Source organism: Geotrypetes seraphini, chromosome 10 (assembly GCF_902459505.1).
Source record: "Geotrypetes seraphini chromosome 10, aGeoSer1.1, whole genome shotgun sequence".
Taxonomy (NCBI): Eukaryota; Metazoa; Chordata; class Amphibia; order Gymnophiona; family Dermophiidae; genus Geotrypetes; species Geotrypetes seraphini.
In genome coordinates this window covers 47,509,863-47,533,640 of record NC_047093.1, presented here as the reverse complement: position 1 = coordinate 47,533,640, position 23,778 = coordinate 47,509,863, and the positions used below count along the sequence as shown (strand labels likewise).

Sequence of the window (23,778 nt, the reverse complement as noted above, 5' to 3'; positions counted from 1 at the left end):
TAAAGTGGGGGGGGGATTCCCCAACAAAACCCCCTGTCGGAGCCCTACAAACACTAATTTTGAGCGGCGCGCACCTCCGCGCTGCGCTCAATTGTCTGGGCGCGCCTTTGTCTTTTGCGCCGTTGTCTATGAACCGAAAATCAACATAGCAATCCACATAAAAACCTTAAGTACTGATGCGCAGACGCGCTGCAAAAAGCATGTCAGCGCGTCTACGCATTAGTACTTTTGGATTGTTTAGCTTTTCCATGTATCTTCCACCCTAGGACTAGCAGGGACCCCTGAGGAAGACTTTCTTGTTGGGTCCAATGCTCTCAGCGGACTAGGGCCTTAAGGTTTTTATGTGGATTGCTATGTTGATGTTCTAATAAAGTCCATATCGGGAACATCGTCTCTTGATATTTTGTTTCATACAATAATGATATTTTGACTTTATGGGCTCCTTTTACAAAGGTGCGTTAGAGCCTTAACGCGTGGAATAGTGCGTGCTAAATTGCCGCGTACGCTAGACCTTAACGCCAGCATTGAGCTGGCATTAATTCTATATGCGTAGCGCAGGTTTAGCGTGCGCTAAAATCCTGTGTGCGCTAAAAACGCAAGTGCACCTTAGTAAAAGGAGCCCCATATTTTTTAAAAATATTTGCCAGCAGTAACATCACATTGAGGTATGCAACCAAGGTTTAATTCTTCCTTTTTCCATCTGTTTTTCTTTTGCTTATCTTTTCTTCCTTTTTTTTCGGTTATTTTTCTTTCCATTCTTCTTTCCTTTTCTTATTCTTTTCCCATTCTCTTGTCCACGGCTTGCGCAAAATATTTTTTTGTTTATTCATTTTACCAAACCACAAAGCAACAGAGGGCCATTCTACAAGCCCCTCATAACAGTTAAGGTATGTTTTTAATGTATATGTCTGCACATTGACAACGATCAATATAGGCAAAAATACACAGAAAAAGAATGCGCCATATTTTGTGCACAATTTTTATATTTTCGGTACTAATCAGTATATATATATATTTGTATATGTTTAAATTTATTATTTAATATGTGTATGTATACATGTAAGTGGCAATATGTGTAATAACATATATATCTTTTGTTAATTTGAATAAGGTTTTTATGGCTGATTTTATCTTTCTATTTTCGCTTGTAAGCTAAGTCTGGTGATGATATGCTGCACTTTACATCAGACATTTTTCATTGTTTTATATCTGTATATGGTTATATTTATTATTCATTACTCTTAACGTGTATGTATACACGAATGTGGCAATAGTGGCAACGACTTATACGGTTGCTATTTATCTGCATTTGGTATTTATGATTGATTTCATCCATTTATTTGCATTTGTGAGCCTAGTCTGGTAGCGATATGCTGCATTCTACATCAGGCATGCATTGCATTTTTTCATTGTTCTAATTATTTTTTTGATAATTTTTTATTATTCAGTATTTTTCTATATGCTTTCTATGCTGTTTTCATATTCTTGTATATATTTATGCTTCTTGTACTGTAGACTCCTGATGCAGGCCATTTAGGCCAAAACAAGGATGTGTCGAGTCTTTATTGGAACAAATAAAACCTTTTTAGAACCCAGAGGTCACCTTCGCTGTGCTTTTTGCTTTCTCCGTGGTAATTGACCGCACAATAGAAGTTAATTGATACATTTGTTTTTTTTAAATTAAGGGCTCCTTTTATGAAGGTGCGCTAGGGTTTTTAGCGCACGCACATAATTACTGCGCGCTATGGCGCACGATAGTCGAAAATCTACCGCTAGCGCGCTTGGGAATTTAGCACGAGCTATTGCGCGCGTTAAGGCCCTAATGCGCCTTTGTAAAAGGAGCTCTAAGCAATTAAGAGTTGTGCGTGGAATGTAGAGTGACACCTAGCAAAGCCTAAGTCGATGCTTACCTGGAAAGTAGGTGTGGTTAGGAGTGGAGAATAGGTGTGGTTGACTTAGATGTCCAAGTTAGGTGCTGGTAAATTAGGCCTGGTAAACCTGGCCTAATGTACGGACACCTACCTCAAAGGCGCCTAGCGACACCTAAATCCACTTAGGCGCTTCTAGGTGTGATTCTATAAGAGGTGTCTAGCAGTTAATTGCCAACTATATGGAACGGTGCTTACAATGTAGGCGCGCTAAAATCTGGTCCTTCATATCTTGATGGTTAAGCATCAAGGCGCCAAGTTATAGAATAAGTGAGTTAGAGTGCTACTTCTGGGTATCATCAATTTTTGCATTGATTAATCTATGTATATTCTTACATAAATCATCCAGGCTGCATAACGTTCTTTGAGGTTATACAGGACAGCAGGTTCATTAAGATGAGTCATCATAGCCATATCTTCAATCTTATCATATTTAGGAGGGTTCATTTGAAACACTTGGTCATCCTTCACAGTCAAAGTCTAATAAAGAAAAAGAAAGTTAAGAACATAAGAATTGCCACACTGGGACAGAGCAAAGATCCATCAAGCCCAGTTTGTTGTTTCCAACAGCGGCCAACCCAGGTTCCAAGTACCTAGCTAGATCCCAAGTAGGAAAGCAGATTTTATGCTGCTTATCCTAAGTATAAGCAGTGGATTTCCCCAAATCATCTCAATAATGGCCTGTGGACTTCTCTTTTAGGAAATTATCCACACCTTTTTTTAAACCCCGCTAAGCTAACTGATTTAACCACATTCAGTTAAGAGGTAATATTGCCATGTTTTCTTTCTTTCTAACATGGTACCACTTACCTGGCCACCTTCTGTTTTCACTGTGGCTTTTCCCCCCTCCTTGCTTTGCAGAGTACCCTTCACGTAACTTTCTTTAGTATCTACCACATACACGGAGGTTTTGGCATCAAAAGGCTTGTTCTGAGCTTCAATCCTCTCTTTTTCTGATTTGCGGAGAAAATGGGCAGCCTCCCCAAAGACTGACATCTCTGCGTCGGAACTCATGGCTGCGGCTTAGCAGTGGATTCGCAGCAATCAGAAAAACTGGTAGGAGAAGAAACTCGGTCAGCTCTGAATGTTAAGGAACAGTAATACCAAAACTGTGCTTTCTGCGCTATTGCCAGCTGTCTTTCTTAGTTGGCCTAAAACATCATGAACCACTATAGAGAATCAGTGGCACAAGCTTCTTAAACTTATGGCCTAATAGCAGATTCATACGGTACTGTGCGCTGATGTGTTTTAAAACAGATGACAAGAAAAACCAGGAGAGTCGCCTCCATAACCAAATAACAAACAAGCAAACAGTGGAGACTTTCAAAACACAAGTGTTACGCGTTTATTTCAGAACTCTGGCTTATTTTTGTGTTTTGGCCTAACCGGCCTGCTTCAGGAGCCTTATTTTAGCACAATATATTTTGCAGAATGCAGCGTATCATCAGCTTTTACTTTCTAGCAATTATGGATTACCTAGCTTGAATTAACTCTAAAGAGTGACCTTTGAGAAGTTATTCTCACCTGTGATACGCTGCACTCTGCAAAACATAGTATGCTAAAAATAAGGCTCCTGAGGCAGGCCAGTTAGGCCGAAACACATGCCTGTCGAGCCACCACACACATAAAGCAGAGTTCTGAAATAAACGAGTAACACTTGCGTTTTGAAAGTCTCCACTGTCTGCTTGTTTGTTAAAAGAGATGACTACTGCAGTGCAGGACTCCATAGGCCAGGGGTAGGCATTTCCGGCCTTCGAGAGCCGGAGCCAGGTCAGGTTTTCAGGATATCCACAATGAATATGTATGAGATGGATATGAATGCACTGCCTCCTTGAGATGCAAATCTATCTCATGCATATTCACCACCCTATATCAAATTAAAATGAAATGCCATGGCTCCGATGGAGGATACAAACATGGTGTGGGGGGCAGAGAAGTGCCGGCGCCCCTACCAAGACTGTGCCTTGGGTGCTCCGTCCCTGTCTCCTACTTCACCACTGGCACTTAGTACCAAATTTTGAGTGCATTTACTGAAAGTGCCCCTATTTGAGCAACAGGGTGCATTACTAAACAACTGGGTGCATCGCTGCCCAGTAATTGGAGACATTGAAGACATTGCCCAAATAAAATAAAATACCCCCCCCCTGTAAACATCATGGGATATTAAATTTTAAAAATAGTAATTTTGGCCTCCATACCACTAGGCAAGAATAAACAAAGTGAGTTGGCCACGGTTGCAAAAGGTGTCAGTGAGAGAATCTTGATTTGAATCCTGGTTTCTCTGGATTTCAGCTCATTGCTTGAAACACTTGCCATACCTCTTCCTTCTGTTTGATGGCATAGTGAAGTCATGTGGCTCATAGCCTACACAGTACTTTCTCATGCCAAGTTATTTTCCAATGTGGCAGAGCTATTCTACCAAGAGTTGCGGAACTGTCACTGTATGAAAGAGAAAGGGAGCGTGTATCCTTAAAGTCGGAGCATTAAGATTTCAGTCCCTACTACCTACTATATGGATATCTGATCAATGGAAGGAGTCATTTCTCGCTGGGTTCACTTACAAAACAATTTAATGTCCTTCCTTGAATCTCATAAAAATATGTTCAGACTAAATCAGCTCAAAGACCTGCAACCTAAAACCCTGTCTACATAAATTGCAAATGCTTTCTTAACTAATATTTTTGACGTAGATCCTTTGTATAGAATTTCTTGATTGGAAGTTTAAGCGCAAATTGGAAATGCCTCAGCAGAACAGCAAGAGACGGTTGATGCAAATGCACAGGATCAGATAGACGGTCATCCCTGCATAATGTATATATTGGCCAATGAAAGGTTTCACATCTACAGAGAAGCCTGGACAGATCAATTTTTAGTCTTTAGAGTTGTGGGGGGTTTTTTAAACAAGAGATCAATTTTTTTTAAACATTGAGCAAATTAGATCATCTTTGTCAATGTTTTAAAAATTAAACTTCTACGTTGTTCAGCAGACTGTTGGCTAGACATTGCCTGTCCCTTCTTCATAAGTGGACATGAGTCTTTACCTTCAGATTCTATATTTGGCATACTATTCTATGGCTGGGTGCCTAACTCCCACAGTGCGTATCTGGAAAGACGGCGTGGCTAAGGGAGGGGCACAGGCATATCAGGGGCGTTTCAAAAAGTTATGCTCATATAGAATACTGGGTAAGCGTGCCTAATTTAAGCATCAGCATTTACATCAGGTTTCAGCAGGTGTAAGTCTAGCACTCAAAGCAAAACACAGGACTCAGCATCTAGGGCCTGATTCTATGAACAACGTCTAAGTCCTAGGTGTCCTTTGACATGGTTGTCAATCATCCCTTAGGCGCTGTTTATAGAATCACATCTAGCAGCATCTAAATGTTCTTAGCAGTGATGTAGCGAGGGTGCCCGCGGTGGTGGCGCCCCTCTCCTGCCCTCTTCCCCGCCCCATGTCTGCGCCCCTTCCCCATACCTTTTTTTTTTTTTAACTACGGCGCGAGTGGCGAAGAACTTGCTGCCTGCGTCGGCTTTGGAACTCTCTCTGACGGAAGTGATGGAAATGACGTCAGAGAAAGTGCAGAAGCCAACGCAGGCGGCAAGTTTGCCACTGCTCGCGATGAAGTTAACAAGGTATGAGGAGGGGGCACGCACGCGGCAGGGGGAGGAATAGGAAGGGGGGAGGCTGGTGTCCCAAGGAAGACCGCCCCCCTCGCACGTCCCTTACTATGCCACTAGTTCTTAGACTTTGGTAGGCACTGGATCCTTAGGTGCACTGCCATTTAGGCCAGGGTTCCCTTGACCTAAATAAGTGTGCCTACGGTTGGCGCCTACCGATGCCTAAGCCATTCCATCCCAAATTCCCACCCTAAAACTGCCCCAAATCCACCCCAACCATGCCTACTTGCCAGTAGGTGCTTTGGTGTAGATGTTTACCTCAAATTGGTAGGCACCTACCAGCAAATTCATTTTCTAAATAATTTTTAAATTGGTTTTTAAGGGCACTTTTTATCATCGCCGATTAGGTCAAATAATAAAAAAATTAACCCCACACTTTTACAAAATCACGCTAGTGTTTTTTTAGTTCCGACCATGCCGGTAACAGCTCCAATTCTCATGGGAATTCTATGAGCGTCAGAGCTGTTACTGCCGTGAAAAATGATAAAAAAACAATAGCGTTGTTTTGTAAAAGGAGGGTGGGTGGGGGTGTGTGTGGATAAGTTAGGTGCCTAGTTTGGCTAGGTGCACCGATCTTGGCACTTCCACTGTTGTTTATAGAACCTAGGCCTTAGTGTCATTTTTTTCTGATGCTGAATTCTGGCCGCCATTTATAGAATTTCCTCCATAGTGTATCCTCAAGCTAAGCAGACTGAATCCCCACCTTTTTGATATAGCTTTCAATCCTTAACTCTACTCTTCTGCCCTCCAACCCAGCCCACTGATTAACCATTCCCCTTAACTGTATCCATGACATCCTGTTTCAGTCTTTGGGAAGCTGAGCTGAAATTGTGATGTCACAATGCCTCGTTCCACCAATAAGAGCCAACCTTATCAGTGATGTCACAATGGCTTGATTGTCCTGTACTCCTTCTGCCCTCCAACCCAGCCCGCTGATTAACTATTCCCCTTAACTGTATCCATGACATCCTGTTTGTCTGTCTTGCCTGTTTAGATTGTAAGCTCTTTCGAGCAGGGACTGTTTTCTTACTTTTTGTGACTCTGTGCAGTGCTGCGTGCGTCTGGTAGCGCTATAGAAATAATTAATAGTAGTAGTAGTATCCACACAGAGAATTGGAATTCTATGTATAAAAGGTTAAAGAGCTGTAATAGAGATATTCCCTGTGCCAGCACTGATGCACTGAGTTACATCTAGGCTTCTTTGCATTCATTAAAAAATACTAGAAGGAACCCCCCCAAAATCTTCCCCCTCTTTTTTTTTTTTTGCTTTTTATCTTGAACTTCTGTACTTTTTTAAGCAGGCCTATTCATCAAATTACGTTCAGGTGTAAATTTCATCGAAGCTCATGTTCTTTCATTGCTTGCTGGTCCACAGATGAAATTGTGTCTTAGAATGAACAGCGTTTCATATTTTATCCAGTAAGGAGCCCTGCAATGTGATAATGGTGTGATTCTCCCAAGGAGAATGTTGGAATGCATCAGCTGTCTCTCCAGAGTATCACAGAGTGCCTGCTTAGCAGCAAAGGGAACCCGAGTGCAGGGATCTGAGACATGCGATGCTGTGCAGTTCATCTGATCTCAAGCCACAGAACCGCACATCGGTTTACAAAACAGCCATATCATCTAGAAAATAAGCACAAATCAAAAACAGCCTGGTTGCAGTCCTGGAAAGACAAAACCAGTGCTGAAAATGTTTTTGAAAAGTTATTACATTTGTTCTTTGGATAAAACTGGCGTATTCACCGTTGATACTTGACTGTTTCCTTAGGGCTACTTGGACTCGAATTTGAAAAAATATATATTTTCTTCTAAAAAGAAAGTCTTTATTCCTTTTCTAAAAAAAGTTTTTTGTTAACTGCTTTTTTTTTTTTTTTTTAATCTGTAGAACGCACCAACTAGGGAAGACCAGCTATGAGAAAGAAAAGGTAAGAACAGTTTCATACCCGCCTGATATTGTACATCTTATATCAAGTTCTACAGTGAGTCTGTGTAATTATGGAATAATTAAGGACCAGTTGTCTTTAATCTCTTTGGGGGAAGGCTCTATGACTGCCATAGAACTCCATCAGATAATTAATTTAGAAAATATACAATGGAGTGTTTGCACGAATTGAGAAGCATGGTTCTGTCTATAGATTTGGTTATTGTACTGCTCGTCGCTGTGAATTGTCTGTATCTTACCTTTTATGATGCCAGGTGAAGAGTCTCCTGCAAGCCTGGAGCTGACCAGCACTGTAAAATACATAGATTATTTTCATCTCAAGCAGCAATAAGAGATAAGGAGTTTAATCATTTAATTGCTAATGCTGCATCCTATCAATACTTTAGGAAAACTTTAGGAAAACTTACTTATTTGATAAATTTTTATAAGAATAAGATTTGCACATCGCTGAAATTGCTCTGTCTCTTTGAATTGTAAACCGCATAGAAGGTATTGCGTTATACAAATTTTTATGTTATGTTATGTAAAGTCTCTTACCCTCACCTCTTATGTACGATCCCCTATCTAACCCCTGTTAACCGGTTGGAACATCATGGTGTATTACGGTATACAAATAAAATTTTATGTTATGTAAAGCCCCTTTTCACTACAAGCGACCTTCAGTAATGCATACAGAATGTTTTTTCAAAGCTAGTACCCAAAATGAGGTGTGGTTACATGTAAAGGTATCTTCAGAGTGGCTATAGGGTGAACCAGTAATGTCCAAAAAGTAAAGTCTAAAGAGGAGTATCTGTCAAGTTTGAGCAGTCAACCTAAAATTGGCTCAGCCATTTCCATCTCAGTGTCGGACAGTGGCTCTAGCATCATAAATGTATTCAGGCTCCTCACACTTACCTTGGACAGGAAGGATGAAAAGAAGTCAGTGCTGGGCAGGACTTTTATAGGATCAAGTGATGCCCTCAGAGAACATGTGACACCTCTCTCTTTATTTGGTGAATAGAGTTTGGGCAATCCTACTGCCATTTCCATGAACTGTGACTGGATATATTTAGAAATATTTTATTTCAAGTCAAGCATATCCATCAGTTTTACTATAAATAAGATGGAAGGTGACTTGTTAAGAGTTTCCTTATAATGCAGTCTTTGAGGAATCACCCTGCCCACTCAGATGTAGACTAACAATTATATTCTTAAAATAGATGATTTAAATGTCGGTCAGTGAGTCTGATGGGCACAGTTTTTTTCTTATGTATTAGTGGTAGGAGTACAGAGCCTGCAGGGCAGTGAGCCATTCGGTGGAATCAAAGCAAGGAAATATAGAACAGATTTATGGATTTACTAATGATGTTATAGAAGAGGACTATGAATGCCTGGGATATTCTGTCTGATTGATCTAAGTGCAGCGAAGAGATTTGAACTTTACAGAATGCTAGCACTGGAAAGGATTTTGATTTGATTTACAGGCTGCTTTTTTTTCTTTAGTTTGTAATGTTCTCTAGTATATTAGAAAGCATAGGATGGCTGTATTTATTCAATACTGTTAATGATCTGGATAGTGAAAGTAGATGTTTGATAATGAAAGTAGATGTTTGATAATGATCTGGATAGTGAAAGTAGATGTTTCCTTACATGTTCTTCTTAAAGAAAGATAAGTGTTTTGGTCCTGTGACCGACTTCAGACCTTTTGGTCTTTTGTTGCTCTGTATTTACAAACTATATTGAGTAAGCCGATTCCTCTGCGGGAGGATGTTTTGGGTTTTTCCCAAGATATTATATTGGGCTTGTCTAGAGGGGGTAACTTGCTGTTACACAAAGCATCCTTATTGGCCAAAAAATTAATCCTTGTGTTGTGGCGTCAACCTGAGGCGCCCACGGTAACGATGTAGAGAAATGAACTGTTTACTTTATTAAAATTTGAATACTTGGATGTACGTAAGGGTGGCCCTGGTCCCTGGCGGAAATTTAAGAGAATCTGGGCCCCTGTGTGGGAAGTTCTCTCCTGAACTTTAGACACTGGAGTGCTGGGGTGGGGGGGAAGTGTGTGTGTGTGTGTGTGGGGGGGGGGTTGGGTCGGGTGGATCTTCTGGGCAGGGAGGGGGGGGCGGAGGGGGGTTGGGTCTGTTAGGCTTCCGTGAAGGATCAACACGGTGGTCCTTGAGTTGTCTGCTGTTGACTTTATACTGTTGTTCTGTTTGGCGTGTATGTTTGTAATATGAAAATTTTCAATAAAAAATATATTTAAAAAAAAAAGAGAGATAAGTTGTCCTATAGAATATATCTATATGATTTCTTTGGAAGGGAAAAGTACAGTTACAGACTTTGTATTTTGCATATACTTTTCTGCACTTTCTAGGTGCCAATCTATAACGTAAACGCTGCTCACCCATGGATTACAGAGATCAGGACCTAGAAAAAAATCACTGATAGGGAATCACTTGGAGACTTCTCGCGTTACATTCAACTGCAGAGCTGGAAACCATCGGTGCTCTTATCTAGTATGTATTTTGGGGGGATTGTTTGGCAGGTTTTAATTGACTATTATATCAGGGTATGCATAATTAGGTGTTGGACTGCATCCTAGGAAATGAAAATCTCCCTTTTTATTTTATTTTTTTCAAATCAGAGAAACAATGATATGGCAAACTTTTAGAGCACGAGCATGAACAGAAAATGTAGCAACTGAAAAGAACGGTTTCAAGCTGAGTACAATGATTGGGTCTCTTTGGGTTATATCACCAGCTTCTATATTCTGACAATTTCTCTCGAGTTATGCACATCTATTACTATTTACAGTGGTGCCTCGCATAACGGCCGCCTCGCACAGCGAACGCTGCGCACAACGAACTTCTTGTCTTGATCCGTACAACGGACTTCGTTTCACACAACGAAGTCGCCCGAGCTGCATCGCTTAACTGGCGCTACATATTTTAAACCTCCCCCCGCCGCCACCGCATATTTTTAAACCTCCCCCCGCCGCCACCGCATATGTTTAAACCTCCCCCCGCCGCCACCGCATATTTTTAAACCTCCCCCCCGCCGCCTGGGCCTGCGCTGATCTCTGAATGACTGCAGTCAGCTCTCGCGGGACTCACAAGAACTAACTGCAGCCAGCTCTCGCGGGACTCACAAGAACTAACTGCAGCCATTCGGAGATCGGCATGGGCCCACACAGGCGTGCAGAGGAATTGCTCCTGATCTCTGCGCTTCTGGCCTGTACGCCACTGGCTGGGAAAGATGGGAGGAATTAAAAAAGGTACTGGGGAGTATGTGGGGGGTGATTATAATACACAGCAAGGATCAACAAAACCCCTGTCTCCCCTCCCCTTCACATATATCCCCTCTATATCATGCTAACAGCTCTAACAAGGTAAATTTATCTTTTTTTATGTCATCTTAGCATATTTTATGCTACAGAACGAATTATTTTTTTTTACATGTATTGTTATGGGAAAATGCGTTTCACATAACGAACTTTTCGCATAACAAACTTGCTCCTGGAACGAATTAAGTTCGTTGTGTGAGGCACCACTGTAGTTCTAAAGCGCTACTAGACATTTGCAGCACTGTACAGCAAAACAAGTGCTCAGGTGGGGGAATTACAGAGGGAATGATAACATGGATGTTGGTGTTAGCAGATGGGTTGGAGTTTGGAATTGAAAGCAGCTTCAAAGAAGTGGGCTTTGAGTCTGGATTTGAATACTGCCAGAGATGGAGGTTGATGTACCGAGTCAGGCAGTTTGATCCAGGCATACGGTACCGCAAAGTAGAAGGGACAGAGTCTGGAGTTGGCTGTAGAGGACAAGGGTACAGATAAGAGAGACTTATCGGATGAGTGGCGTGCCTGGTGGAGGGGGGAGATACTGTATGTGGAGTGGATACACTTGTAGGTCACTAAGAGGAGTTTAAACTGTATGTAAAAATGGACAGAGAGTCAATGAAGTGACATATTTCTTACTGATTGTATTGACAGGTTAATACAACATAAAAGGGTTCAATACACACAAGTTCTAGTTTTGGAGAGAAGGAGAGAATGAAATATGCTGAGACTTTAGGAATGAGGAAGCTAAGCTCACATGATCAGAATGGAAGTAAGGGATTGTTGATGACATCATATCTGTATTTCATCCTTAAGCATGATGTCATCAAACATTTGCATTTAAAAAAAAATTATTATTGAGAGGACTTGGGTTTTTTGTTTTAAAATGTATTCTTGATTTTTTAAATTAAATTATGATTTTCCAGCTTTCTAGTTGTAAGTTGTTCAAAATATGATTTGAATGAAAACTGTTTTCAATACATACTTTGGGATAGGGAGAGAGGAAAATTATGGAGATGTGAGAAACACCATTTAAAACCTTGATGATTGAAGGCGGAGTTAAGGTGGCACCTGCATGCTGAAATCTGTCAGCACACTGCTTATTTTTTCTTGAAGATGACCTTTAATGGGGAAGTGCAAGGGCAGGAACTCAGGCCCAGTCTTCTCAGCCGATGTCTTTTCTGGCTGTTGAACCCAGGGATACTTTTCTGTATTGTACTGGAACTTCAGCTGCATTATCAAAAGACTAGCCCATCTTAGACATGGATGATATCGAGATGCTGGACTCATCTTTCAAGCTTGCTATGACTCTTGAGCTTGGATTGGAGAGTGAGAGAGTCCTCACTGCAGTCCAAGTTCAGAGCTTACAGTTACAGCTGCAGCTTGAAATTTAAGCAGATGCTGGAGTGATAGGAAATGGAAATACCAGAGGCTCAGCAAAGGCTGGATTGGAGGAGGTAACCTTGCCATGGAGAGAAGGTCTCTTGGTAGAAAGCTCCTGGAGCTACGAGAGGCTCAACTGTTGGCTCAGTCCACTCTGCAAAGTGCTATCCAGCTGGGTGAGATTATCAAGGGACTCTCCATTTTTTTCTTTACTAATTATCTTATGGCTAGACCGGCAGTTATAGTAGTGACTCTGGAAGCCATATAGGAAGATATAAGCTGCTAAATATAGCAAACATTTGAACCAAGTGAATTCTAGATTGGATGCTGCAGAGCAATCATCGGTTATGCCTCAGGATTCTCAAACTGTAGTGATTAAATATATATCTCTGCATCAAGACTGAAAATGGAAACTGTGGAGGACTTCTATTAACAGTACCAACCTTTGGTTGTTAAATTTTCCTTGACTACAGAGGATTTCTGCAAAGCCTATCTACTTGACGTTTTGAGTATTCTGCAGAACAATTTTTCTTCCCTTTTGAGAATACGTTATCTACCTTTAAGAAGAGAGATTGGTCTATTCAAGGAAGTGATACCCTCAAACTAGATATCTTAAATGTGATTACTTTATTAGAAACTTCTGCCAGTAATCAGGCAGCCCCCCCACTACTTTCGTAGTGGTGTTTACTCTAATATGTGATAAAGAATGGCTTGTGAAAATCTATTTCAGTAATCAGGATAAGTTATTTCTAAATTTCACAATAATGAATGTGTGCGTTTAAAGCCCCCCTCTCCCCCTCCCCCCCCCACCTTTACAAAGCAGTTGTAGAGGTTTCTACCACGACCCAGAGCACTCAATGCTCCGATGCTGCTCTGACACTTATAAAATTCCTATGAGTGTCGGAGCATCGTTGGAGTATTTAGCACCTCGGGCTATGGTAGAAACCTCTACTGTGCTTGGCCTTAATGATTGGGATTTATTAACCATCTTTATTAAGAGATTCACCCATGGTTTACAGTAGTCTGACATGCTTCCAGATGCTTCCAGATGTTTCTAGAGAGGCACAAAGCCGAAGGTAGTTTCTTCTCGAGACTTGGTGTATTTTTTCTTAAATTTTCTGTGTAATTATGTTTATGTTTATTTATTCATTTGATGAATCGCTTATCCATAATTTACTAAGCGATTTACAATAAGATACATAAGCATTTAAAAAACATATTAATAATATCAAGTACAAGATAAAAAAACAGACTCATGAGCAGACAAACACATAAGCATTTTAAGACAAACATAAGCATTTAAAAAAAACATATTAATAATATCAAGTACAAGATAAAAAAACAGACTCATAAACAAACAAACACAAAGACACATAATGATAAAAGGGGAAAAGTTACATAATAAATATTTCGAGAAGAAATATTTTCAATCCGTAAAACCTAATTTTTTGATCCTGGTCACTGTCACTTAACTACCTTTCTGGTTTCTAGGAGAATGCCTTTAGGAATGAGGAAGCAAAGTAAAATAGCACATTGGCAAAATAACACTGTCTGTATCCTCTTGAGTATTTAACTCGGGGTTTAAAATTCTTTCTTTGAGAGTGTGCTGGTGTTTTGGGGTATACTAGCATGGGATCTGTTAATTCTTCTCTTGTGCTTCCTGTTACGTTTTGCCTCCCTTACTAATGGAGTACTTTTTGTAATAGCAAATTAATGTTATGCTGATCTCATAATGAATACATATGCATTGCCATTCACACAGTTAAACCAGCAGCCCCAAGGGAGACTCTGTTTTTCCTGAATTTCAGCTGTTTATTGCTAAATTAGTATGGACAGTTTACTATGACATGCAGAAGGTGAATCAAGAAGTCCTGTCCCAGGACAAAGTTTTTGAACTGAACATTCAAGTTTCAAGTCAAGTTTCAAGTTTTATTTAAATTTGATGGTTCGCTTAATATTTCTAAGCGAATTACATAAATATATGATTGGGATAAAACATTAAATTTAGATTAACATTAATACATTAAATAAGTAAACAGGGGAATATTAAACTGACAATACAAACATTAAGGACAAAACTGGAATACTTTGGTAAAAACGTAAGGGAAAAAAGTTACAATATTTTATATCTTAAAAGAAGAAAAAAGAACGTAGGCAGGGGAGGGGTAAAACACTAGGGTTGGGTTAAAATACTGAAGTTGTAAGTGATCTTGAAAAAGGAAAAATTTTAGAGGCTAAATGAAGCTTTAAAGAGGAATGTTTTTAAGTTGGTTTTGAATAGGTTAAGATCTTTAATGTTTCTGGTGTATAAAGGAAGGGTATTCCATATAAGTGGAGCCTTAACTGAGAAGATATCATGGCGTCTGGTCCCTATTATTTTTAAAGATGGGACCATTAATAATTCTTGAGCGTTAGACCAGAGAGAACGATTTGAAGTAAGTGGAATTAGAAGACGATTAATAAATTGTGGTTCATTAGAAGTAATTGTTTTAAATACAAGTAAGGCTATTCACAGGTGCTGATGGGTTGACAATATTGCAAAGCTGATATAGTGTCTGAAGAATGGGTGGAGCTATGTGTTGAATGAATTGAGAAAGTAATGAAATTGGGTGTAAAGGAATTGGACAAAAGGGGAGAGAGGTTGGGCTTAAAAGATTCTGCTCTTCTGGAGGAGAGGGGCATAGTAGTGCTGCATGCTCAGAGCAATGGAGCAATGGAGGTTTCTGCCTTGAAGGGAGGTAGGAGCAAGAAGAAGACCGAAAAAACCAAGGTCAAAGAAAGAGTACCACTAAGGCCGCTGCATGTCACTACAAGTAATGAAGCCAGCACTTGACAGGATTCCAGTGATTGGAGGGAGAGTGTCACATGCTGGAGAGGACCTATAAAAGGACCCTCAGGCAGTGACAGCCAGCCTACTGGAAATACAAATAGGGAAAACAAATGGCAAACATGCAAACATGAATTGGGGGGGGGGGAAAGGGGGAATAGGGGTGCATAATAAATGTTGTGTTTCATATAAATTGAGTGGGGGGGGGTTTCCTTTCTTTTGTTATTATTCTAACTGATGTACAAGGCGATTACTTGGTCGTTATTGAAAAAGCTCAAAATAAAAAAAATGTTAAAAACCCTCGATGATGGTGACTCGACTCAAAAATGTCACAGCCGCATACATTCTACCCATATATCTGTGTGATATTTTGTGACCAGCCCTCTCATTCTCTTCTGAATGTTTATAGAAATACAGAGGGTCCCATTTACTAACGTGCCGTAGGGTTTTTGCATGTACCCCAATTTAACAGCAAAAAAAAAAAAAAATGAACCTGTGGAGGCATGCCCAACATCTGGCCTGCATTTACCACACAGGGTGGATGCATGCCATGCAGGCACTGCATTACCTCTTGAGGTGGCAGTACATTACATTACATTACATTACATTTGTGATTTCTATTCCGCTTGTACCTTGCGGTTCAAAGCGGATTACATAAGAAGAAGCTGGACATTTCCAGGAGGGTACGTGACATTTAGGGTAAGACATAGTTGCAGAATGAGTATAGGCTTGGTAACATTGGATGAAAGCAGTGCAGTCAAACTCGGCAGTCATGACTAGGTAGTGTGCACTGCAGTGTTGACCTGTGCACTAGCTGTCACAGCTGGCCCGCCCTCAATGTCACACCCAGCTCTTGCCCCTACCCATGGTGGGCAGCTGAAACATGTTTTGTTACCGCACCGCTGGATTTATTGTGCAGTAGATGTTTCCAAGGCAATTTGATGCCTTCAGTGGCGAAGTAAGGGAGGGCGGACCACCCCAGGTGCCATGTTGCTGGGGGCGCTGGCACCCCGCCACACTATATCCCGCTCACACCATCCCTATCCTCACCCGTTCCTTGTTAGCGCGAGCAACTTCTCCTTACCTGTTGCTTGCAACAGCCTCTTTCCCCTCTGAATCACTTTGATCCCTGAGGCAGGCATTATTCCCTGAAACATGGCCTGTGTCGGGCCCAACTGTAAAGGTTATCCGATAGTCGTTAATCTGGATGGACCTTGGCGTTTTTTTGTTGTATATTTGTGGAATATCATGTGAAGTACAATTTGTTACTAATGCCTTATTTAAGTCACAAGCAGCAGGCTCCAAAGTATTAGCAGAACAGTTTAAGATTTTACAGTATATACCATCAAGACATTTTTTTTATTATTATTTTATTTTTTATTGAATTTTCACTTCAATTCACAAGAATAATCTTGTTCCATGTAACACAGGAAAGAAACACTTTTTTATCAAGTTAACCAAAAATCAAATGCAGAAATATTACTTATCCCTTTCTTAGACCACAATTATGAGGGCTGTGGAAATCCTTTGTAATGGAGATATTAAAGTGGTAATAAATTCAAAAGAAAAAGCTTAGTGTGAAACCGGTTACTATCTAGCTAATAATCCATCACTTAATCAGTCCTTGATGATCTTTTTGACTTTCAGGAACTCCCTCAAATGGTCTGGAGAAAAAAAGGTATACTTAATTCCCAAATACCTCACCAAACATTTGCAGGGATAAGCTAAAAGAAACGTAGCCCCCAATTTAAGAGTCTCTTTACGCAGAGAGGAAATCCTTTCTTCGCTCTTGAGTAACTTTAGAAACGTCTGGGTACATCCAAATCCGTTGTTCTCCAAATAATTTTTGAGAATTCTTAAAATATAGTCTTAATACCATATTTAAGTCTTGCTCAAACACAAAAGAAATTAGAAGAGTAGCTCTCTCTGTATCTGCATTCCAAGTTTGTTCCAAAAATTCAGTCACATTCCCAAAATCAATCTGGTTCTCTCCTTCATTTTGGCTATCCGACTCTTTTTGAGGTATCTTTTTATTTGGAAGATAATATATCTTATGTACTGGAGGAATGTTGTCAGAGAAAATATTCAAATTTTCGATGAAATATCTTTTCAAAAAGACCATAGGTGGAGTTCCAGGAGAAAGTGGAAAATTCAAAATACGAAGGGTCAATCTCCGATTATAGTTTTCAATTTGTTCTAATTTCCTATGAATGAAGGGGCTATTTTTAATAGCTGCATTCTTAAATGTTTGCAAGTGTTTTATATCGTCCTGCATTTGTTTAGTTTGGGTTCAGAATTCCAATTTCATTGAGTCAACAGTTTTAGTAAGATTATCCAACTTGGTATTAATGTTAATTACCTTCTCAGTTGTTTTGCCCAATGAAGTCTCCAGCTGCTGAAGGAGTGACCAAATGTCTCCCAAGGACGCCTCCGTGGAAGAGGAGTAAATTCTCTCTCTCTCTCTAGCTGTCAAAATCTTCAGCTATCCCACCATTAGTGGCTCATTGCCCTCGCCAGGAAGCCCCATAGAATCCCTTCCGGGATCATAGTCTTCCTGCAATTGAGCCCCGACAGAAGCTGGACACGCAGGATTGGATAGAGCCGGAGGGGATAAAAAGATGTTTCAAACCCCGTAAGGGGAAGAGGTTCTCCCACGTCTTCCCCTGATGCCAGGACACTTCTTCCGGCTTGCCATCAAGACCTTTATGAATATGCTCTGTGGCTACTGTAATGACAATTGCACTTGGAGGCAATAAGGAAGAGTTTATTCTCCTTTGCAGGCCCTATAGAATGGAAAAGACTCCCAGTGTCACTCCGACATCAGAAGGGCTTGTTTCAGTTTAAAGAACTTTTGAAACATCATTTAATCTGCCGGATGTAAGCAGCTCTTTGACATTCTTTGTTTTGATTAAAATGGTTTTCTTGTATTATGGTTTAATTATGTACTGTATGTTCTGGTGTATTCCGCCTTGGATAAAGCTGGAGTATAGATGTGTCCTAATCCAAGGAAAGGGACCAAGTCTTAGAAATTGAGTTATTTAGCTGGCTAAGTGATCAAGAAGATGATGACATCTTTCTATCACTTCACTTGCCAGAGATATACCGTTTCAATTAACATAAATGTTTGATTACTGTATAAATAGAACCCAACTTCCATTGTTGCCTCATTTTTCAAGTATGCGTGCACTATAGGCTCCTTTTACGAAGGTGCGCTAGGGTTTTTAGCGCACGCACAAAATTATCGCACGCTATAGCGTGCAGTAGCCGAAAATCTACCGTGCAATAAGGCCCTGGCGCACCTTTGTAAAAGGAGCCCTATGACCCGGTACCTTTTCTTAGATGGCGACACAAATAATAAACTATAACTATGTTCTGCGTGACGTACTTCGACCCTCTCCTACACGTTTCCACGCCTACATTGCGGCACATCGTGGCAAACAGATGGCATTATAAAATTGGCACAGCGCTTGGCATCAGTACACCTAAACGTAGGCACCAAGCCATAGAATTGTTTTCTTTTTGTTACATGTTCTTCTGTATGTTTCCTGTTGAAATTCTATTCTTTTCCTTCCTTCATTATGAGAATTATAATTTTATAAATGGAAATAAATAACTTGTTTTTTATTTAACATAAAGATCAACAATATGGATCCTTTTGCAAGAAAGCATGTGAACCCTGTATTCAGTATCTGTTGGTACCCTGAGCGGCACTAAATTCAAATAAATTCTTCCTATATCTGACTTCCACATCTTTTTTTTTATTATTATTTCAGCACCCTTATTTTAAATTTTTATCTGATTTCAATAATCACAACAACAATGTGCAATACTTAGGGCTCCTTTTACTAAGGTGCGCTAGCATTTTTAGCATGCGCTACATTGCCGTGCGTGCTAACCCCATGCTATGCGCCAAAAACTAATGCCAGCTCAATGGAGGCGTTAGCATCTAGCAGGCGCGGCTTTGCAGCGCGCACTAAAACTGCTAGATAGCTTAGTAAAAGGAGCCCTTAGAAAAACTAAAACAAGAATCTGGGAAATATTAAAGAAACCCCCCCCCCAATCTAAACTCTTGACCACAAGTTAAGGATAATTTGTACCAAGAACAAACAAACCAAAACTGCAGATATGTACAACGATGTAGGCAAAATTTATTGTGACAACCGAAATATATCTAAAAACCTTTTTACCAAGCAGGGGACCCAACACGGTCTGTGTTTCGGACAACCTTCATCAGGGGTCCATGGTAGAAAAGGGAAGAAAAATGTCACAAAAAGATATATAGTAGAAAAAAACAGATTATATAAATCGCCGAGGGTCACTGGATAATATAAAATCTCGCTATCCAGTGACCCTCGGCGATTTATATAATCCGTTTTTTTCTACTATATATCTTTTTGTGACATATTTTTCTTCCCTTTTCTACCATGGACCCCTGATGAAGGTTGTCCGAAACACGGACCGTGTTGGGTCCCTTGTTTGGTAAAAAGGTTTTTAGATATATTTCGGTTGTCACAATAAATTTTGCCTACATCGTTGTACATATCTACAGTTTTGGTTTGTCTGTTCCTGGTTGGTTTTTTCACTGCAGACAAAGTTGGACCTCCCTTCTCCCTTTGGTTCTGTTAATTTGTACCAAGAACAGTAAAACACTAAACCAAACATATGTCAAAAAGAACACGACGTATCCCAGACAGCCCTTACAGTGAACCTAAAACCGTGGAAACCATGCTCTTATCCAACTCGCCATTGACACCAAGAAAATCTAAAAGCTGTTTGATGTCAAAGAATAAATCGTTCCCCCTCCCCCCTCAACAATAACAAAACTATGACAAGGATGTTGCTAGAAAAGACTAGCACCTAAAACTTGGACTCTAGGTCTCGGGGCCAAGAATCAGAATTACTCACACCCTTTTGTTGGTCTCGGGGCCAAGAATCAGAATTACTCACACCCTTTTGTTAGATTAATCAGGAAATATATGGATATTTGACCTCAGAAACAGCTCATTCAAGTATCATAAGTATAAATACAAAACAGCATTGAGCTCGGGTTCCAAAAATCCTGTGAGGTTCCCATCAACCCCTCACTGACTATTCACAATTCCAGACTGCTCCAAATATTTGGCTCTCACTTCTAGTGGTAAAGCATCCAATTTTCAGGACTTCCATAATGTACATCCATCGCATTTCCATTGAAGAGTCTAGTAAGGACTTAGAAAGTACTTATCTCTGACCAACAACCATTAAGATCTTGTACCTTCATCAACTTCCCCCAAATTCCAATTCTGGTAGCAAGTAAATCTATTATTTGAGCCTATGCTAGGGGTAGGCAATTCCGGTCCTCGAGAGCCGGAGCCAGGTCAGGTTTTCAGGATATCCACAATAAATATGTATGAGATGGATTTGCATGCACTGCCTCCTTGAGATACAAATCTATCTCATGCATATTTATTGTGGATATCCTGAAAACCTGACCTGGCTCCGGCTCTCGAGGACCGAAATTGCCTACCCCTGGCCTATGCCAATACATCCACAGAAGATACAGTTACGAGGGGGTGCTGAAAAGTTCTCAGTCCAACCAAGAAGAGAATGATGCGGATATGCAACTTGGCACATAACAAAATAAGATAACACTCTTTTCAGCTACAGTGGCAAAATAACACTCAGAATTTAGGAAGTTGGTTGGTTGGGCTGAGAACTTTTCGGCATCCCCAGTGTTCCCGCTAAGGTGCGTTGGCCTGCGCGCGCGCACAAAATATTACATCGCAGCGCAAAGTTTCTCTTCACAGCGCACACACGCGTCGCAAAGGTAAGGGGAGGTAAGGTAAGGGGACGCATTGGGGGGATTGCACTTCCCCACAATTGCCATGCTTCGGTTCCTCTTCTTCCTTCCTTCCTTCCCCCCCCCCCCCCCGCGGGACCCTGCGGCACCATCAACTCTTACTCCCTCTAATGTCGGCCCTGCAGCTCCAGACTTCCTCGCACCTTCTCCCCTCCCCCTTTGGATCGCTATTATTTTAAATGTTATAGCCGCGGAGCTGTATCCATCAGTGGAGATGTCTAACCTCGGCCTGCCCCGGAACTCTTACTGCAACAGTGACTTCCTGTTCCTGCCTAGACGGGCGGCTGCTGCAGTAAGAGTTCCGGGGCAGGCCGAGGTTAGACATCTCCACTGATGGATACAGCTCCGCGGCTATAACATTTAAAATAATAGCGATCCAAAGGGGGAGGGGAGAAGGTGCGAGGAAGTCTGGAGCTGCAGGGCCGACATTAGAGGGAGTAAGAGTTGATGGTGCCGCAGGGTCCCGCGGGGGGGGGGGGAGGAAGGAAGGAAGAAGAGGAACCGAAGCATGGCAATTGTGGGGAAGTGCAGAGCTGCAGGGAAGAGTGTTGCGGTACCCAGCTGGAGGGAGAAGGAAGATGAGGGAGGGAATTAAAGGAGATGCCAGGGCTTGGAGCATAGGAGGAAGGTATGCCAGTCTAAGGGAAAAGGAAGGGGGAGATGTGAGAGCATGGAGGGGGAACGAAAGATGGAAGAAAAGGAAAGGAGAGAGATGCCAGAGAATCAGGGAAGGGGAGATACCAGACTATGAGGAGAGGTGTGGGAGAGGGAAGGCGAGGAGAGAGATGCCAGACCAATGGGGTGAAAGGAGAGATGGAAGGGGGAGGCATACAGTTTCTGGAAGGGGCATAGAAGGAGAGAAGATGCCATATAGGGGAAGAGAGACGGCAGACAGTGAATGGAAGGAAGAGAGTTACAAGAAGATGAGGAAAGGAGAAACCACAGAAGACAAAGGTAGAAAAAAATTTCTATTTATTTATTGCTTTAGGAGACATGTGTCACTGTTTCTGTGAAGCATTGTATGCAGAGTCCAGCTTCTTGCTGGTTCAATTTAACCTTTGTCTATGTATTTTTATTTTATCCCCCCTTTTACAAAACTGTGAAGCGTTTTTAGCGGTAGCAGCTCTGATGCTCAGAATTTTATGAGCATCAGAGCTGTTACCTCCGTAGCTAAAATCCACACTACAGTTTTGTAAAAGAGGGAGGGGTTAGTTTGTGATTACATATTCCTTACTAGGCGAAGGTGTTTTCTGTGTTCTGTGTGTTCGAAAGACATGGTTTTCTGTTAGGATTGACGGTGTAGGATTGATCTGTGCTGGTCTGGCTTGTTTAGTTTTACAATGGGTGTATTGATGTACTGCTCACTGCAATATGTAAGATGCTGCCTTTTCCTAGGTACTCATGTGTGACGTGTGGTTTGTTACTAAAAATCATGTTTTTCTTACAGATGGGGGGGGGGTGCCAAAAAATGATGGGCCCCGGATGTTACATATGCTAGGTACGCCACTGTATGTAAAGATACCAGAAAGCTGGCGTAGCAAAAACTTCTAAGTTTTGAGTATTTAACCCTCCCACAATCTCACGGGCACTCGTTTCAAGTTTATTGAGATTTTGATTTAAACGCAATATCAAATATTTTCAATGCATATAACAAAAATAAATTTGGGGAAATAAATAAAACCATTTGAACCAGTGTTCCCGCTAAGCTGCGCTGGCGTGCGCTGGCGCACAAAATATTACATCGCAGCGCACACGTTTCTCGTCACAGCGCACGATCGGAAGAGGCGTACGGCAGATGGCAGGGCGGCGAGAGGAGAATCGGGCGAGTTGGCTCATAACTTGCTGGCGCCCGATATTTTTGGCTCACGGTGAAAAAAGTTTGCTCACAACACCCGCCCGCTTAGAGGGAACACTGATCCCCATGTATATCTGCCACAATCATTCCAAATACATTCAACAAAGAACATGTGAGTCTTTGAATGGCATCCCTAAGAAACTCTAATGTCACAACAGTCAATTTCTTAACTTCACACCAGAAGCATGAGACATTTTATCAAAAACACTGAAGAAAAAGCCCAAAACGGCCTCAACGACAGAAGCACGGCACAACGGAGGAGTCATGAGGATAAGATGTCAATAATTCAGCCACGGGTATACAGTTCAAAGTACACTTTATTGGTAGTAGCATTGCGATGACTTGATAACTCGACACGGACAGGGTTTCGGAATCGATACCTTTGTCAAGAGTCTTGAAGGATGATTTCACTATCGTATGAATAGTGCATTAAGCACAGGTAAATGTTTGAAATGAGCAGAGCCAAAAACTGGTGTCCAAAGCAATGCTAATTTTATCTAAGAGCAGTATTGGGCAGTAATATATTACTAAGTAATATATTATTGGCACACAAGTAATTGTAATGATTACTTTTACGCAAATTCACTCCCCCCCTTTTACTAAAGCGCGGAAGAGGTTTTAGCGTTGGCCGGCACGCTGAATGCTCTACTCTGCTTCAACGCTCATAGGAACTCTATGACCATCAGAGTAGCGCAGAGCATTCAGCACGCCGGCTGGCACTAAAAACCTCTTCTGCGCTTATGTAAAAGGGGGGGGGTTAATGAAAAAAACCCTACCTCTATCATTTCTTTTTTCACTACTGAGTGGAGTGGAACAGATAAATGTGAATTGCTTGTTTACCCTTTCCAAAAAATAATAGGACTAAGGGACATGCAAGAAAGCTACTAAGTAGTAAATTTAAAACAAACTAGAGACAATATTTCTTCACTCAAACTCTGGAATTCGTTGCCAGAGAATGTGGCAAAACCAGTTAGCTTAGCAGGGTTTAAAAAAGGTTTGACTAATTTCCTAAA

The 23,778-nt window shown here is 41.1% G+C and overlaps 1 protein-coding gene and 1 long non-coding RNA gene across 5 annotated transcripts in view; one reads left to right on the top strand and one right to left on the bottom strand.

Annotated features, from left to right (window-relative positions):
• The window catches only part of LOC117367865 (myosin-1B), a 55,317-nt gene extending 47,476 nt beyond the window's left edge, over positions 1-7,841 (bottom strand). Inside the window, exons 1-3 of the mRNA XM_033960905.1 lie at positions 7,785-7,841; positions 2,739-2,981; positions 2,265-2,408 (exon numbers count right to left, since the gene is read on the bottom strand). Of these exons, the coding sequence (XP_033816796.1) occupies positions 2,265-2,408; positions 2,739-2,942 (348 nt within the window). The 5' untranslated portion in view covers positions 2,943-2,981; positions 7,785-7,841. The remainder of the gene's footprint in view (positions 1-2,264; positions 2,409-2,738; positions 2,982-7,784) is intronic.
• The window catches only part of LOC117367867, a 36,087-nt gene continuing 19,780 nt past the window's right edge, over positions 7,472-23,778 (top strand). For 2 of the 4 annotated variants that reach the window (XR_004540870.1, XR_004540869.1), the window contains exons 1-2: positions 7,472-7,528; positions 9,899-10,040. This is a non-coding gene — a long non-coding RNA (uncharacterized LOC117367867). Of the gene's footprint in view, positions 7,529-8,414; positions 8,538-8,680; positions 8,760-9,898; positions 10,041-23,778 lie in introns of those variants that run through there. The other 2 variants (XR_004540871.1, XR_004540872.1) reach the window with 2 other exon arrangements.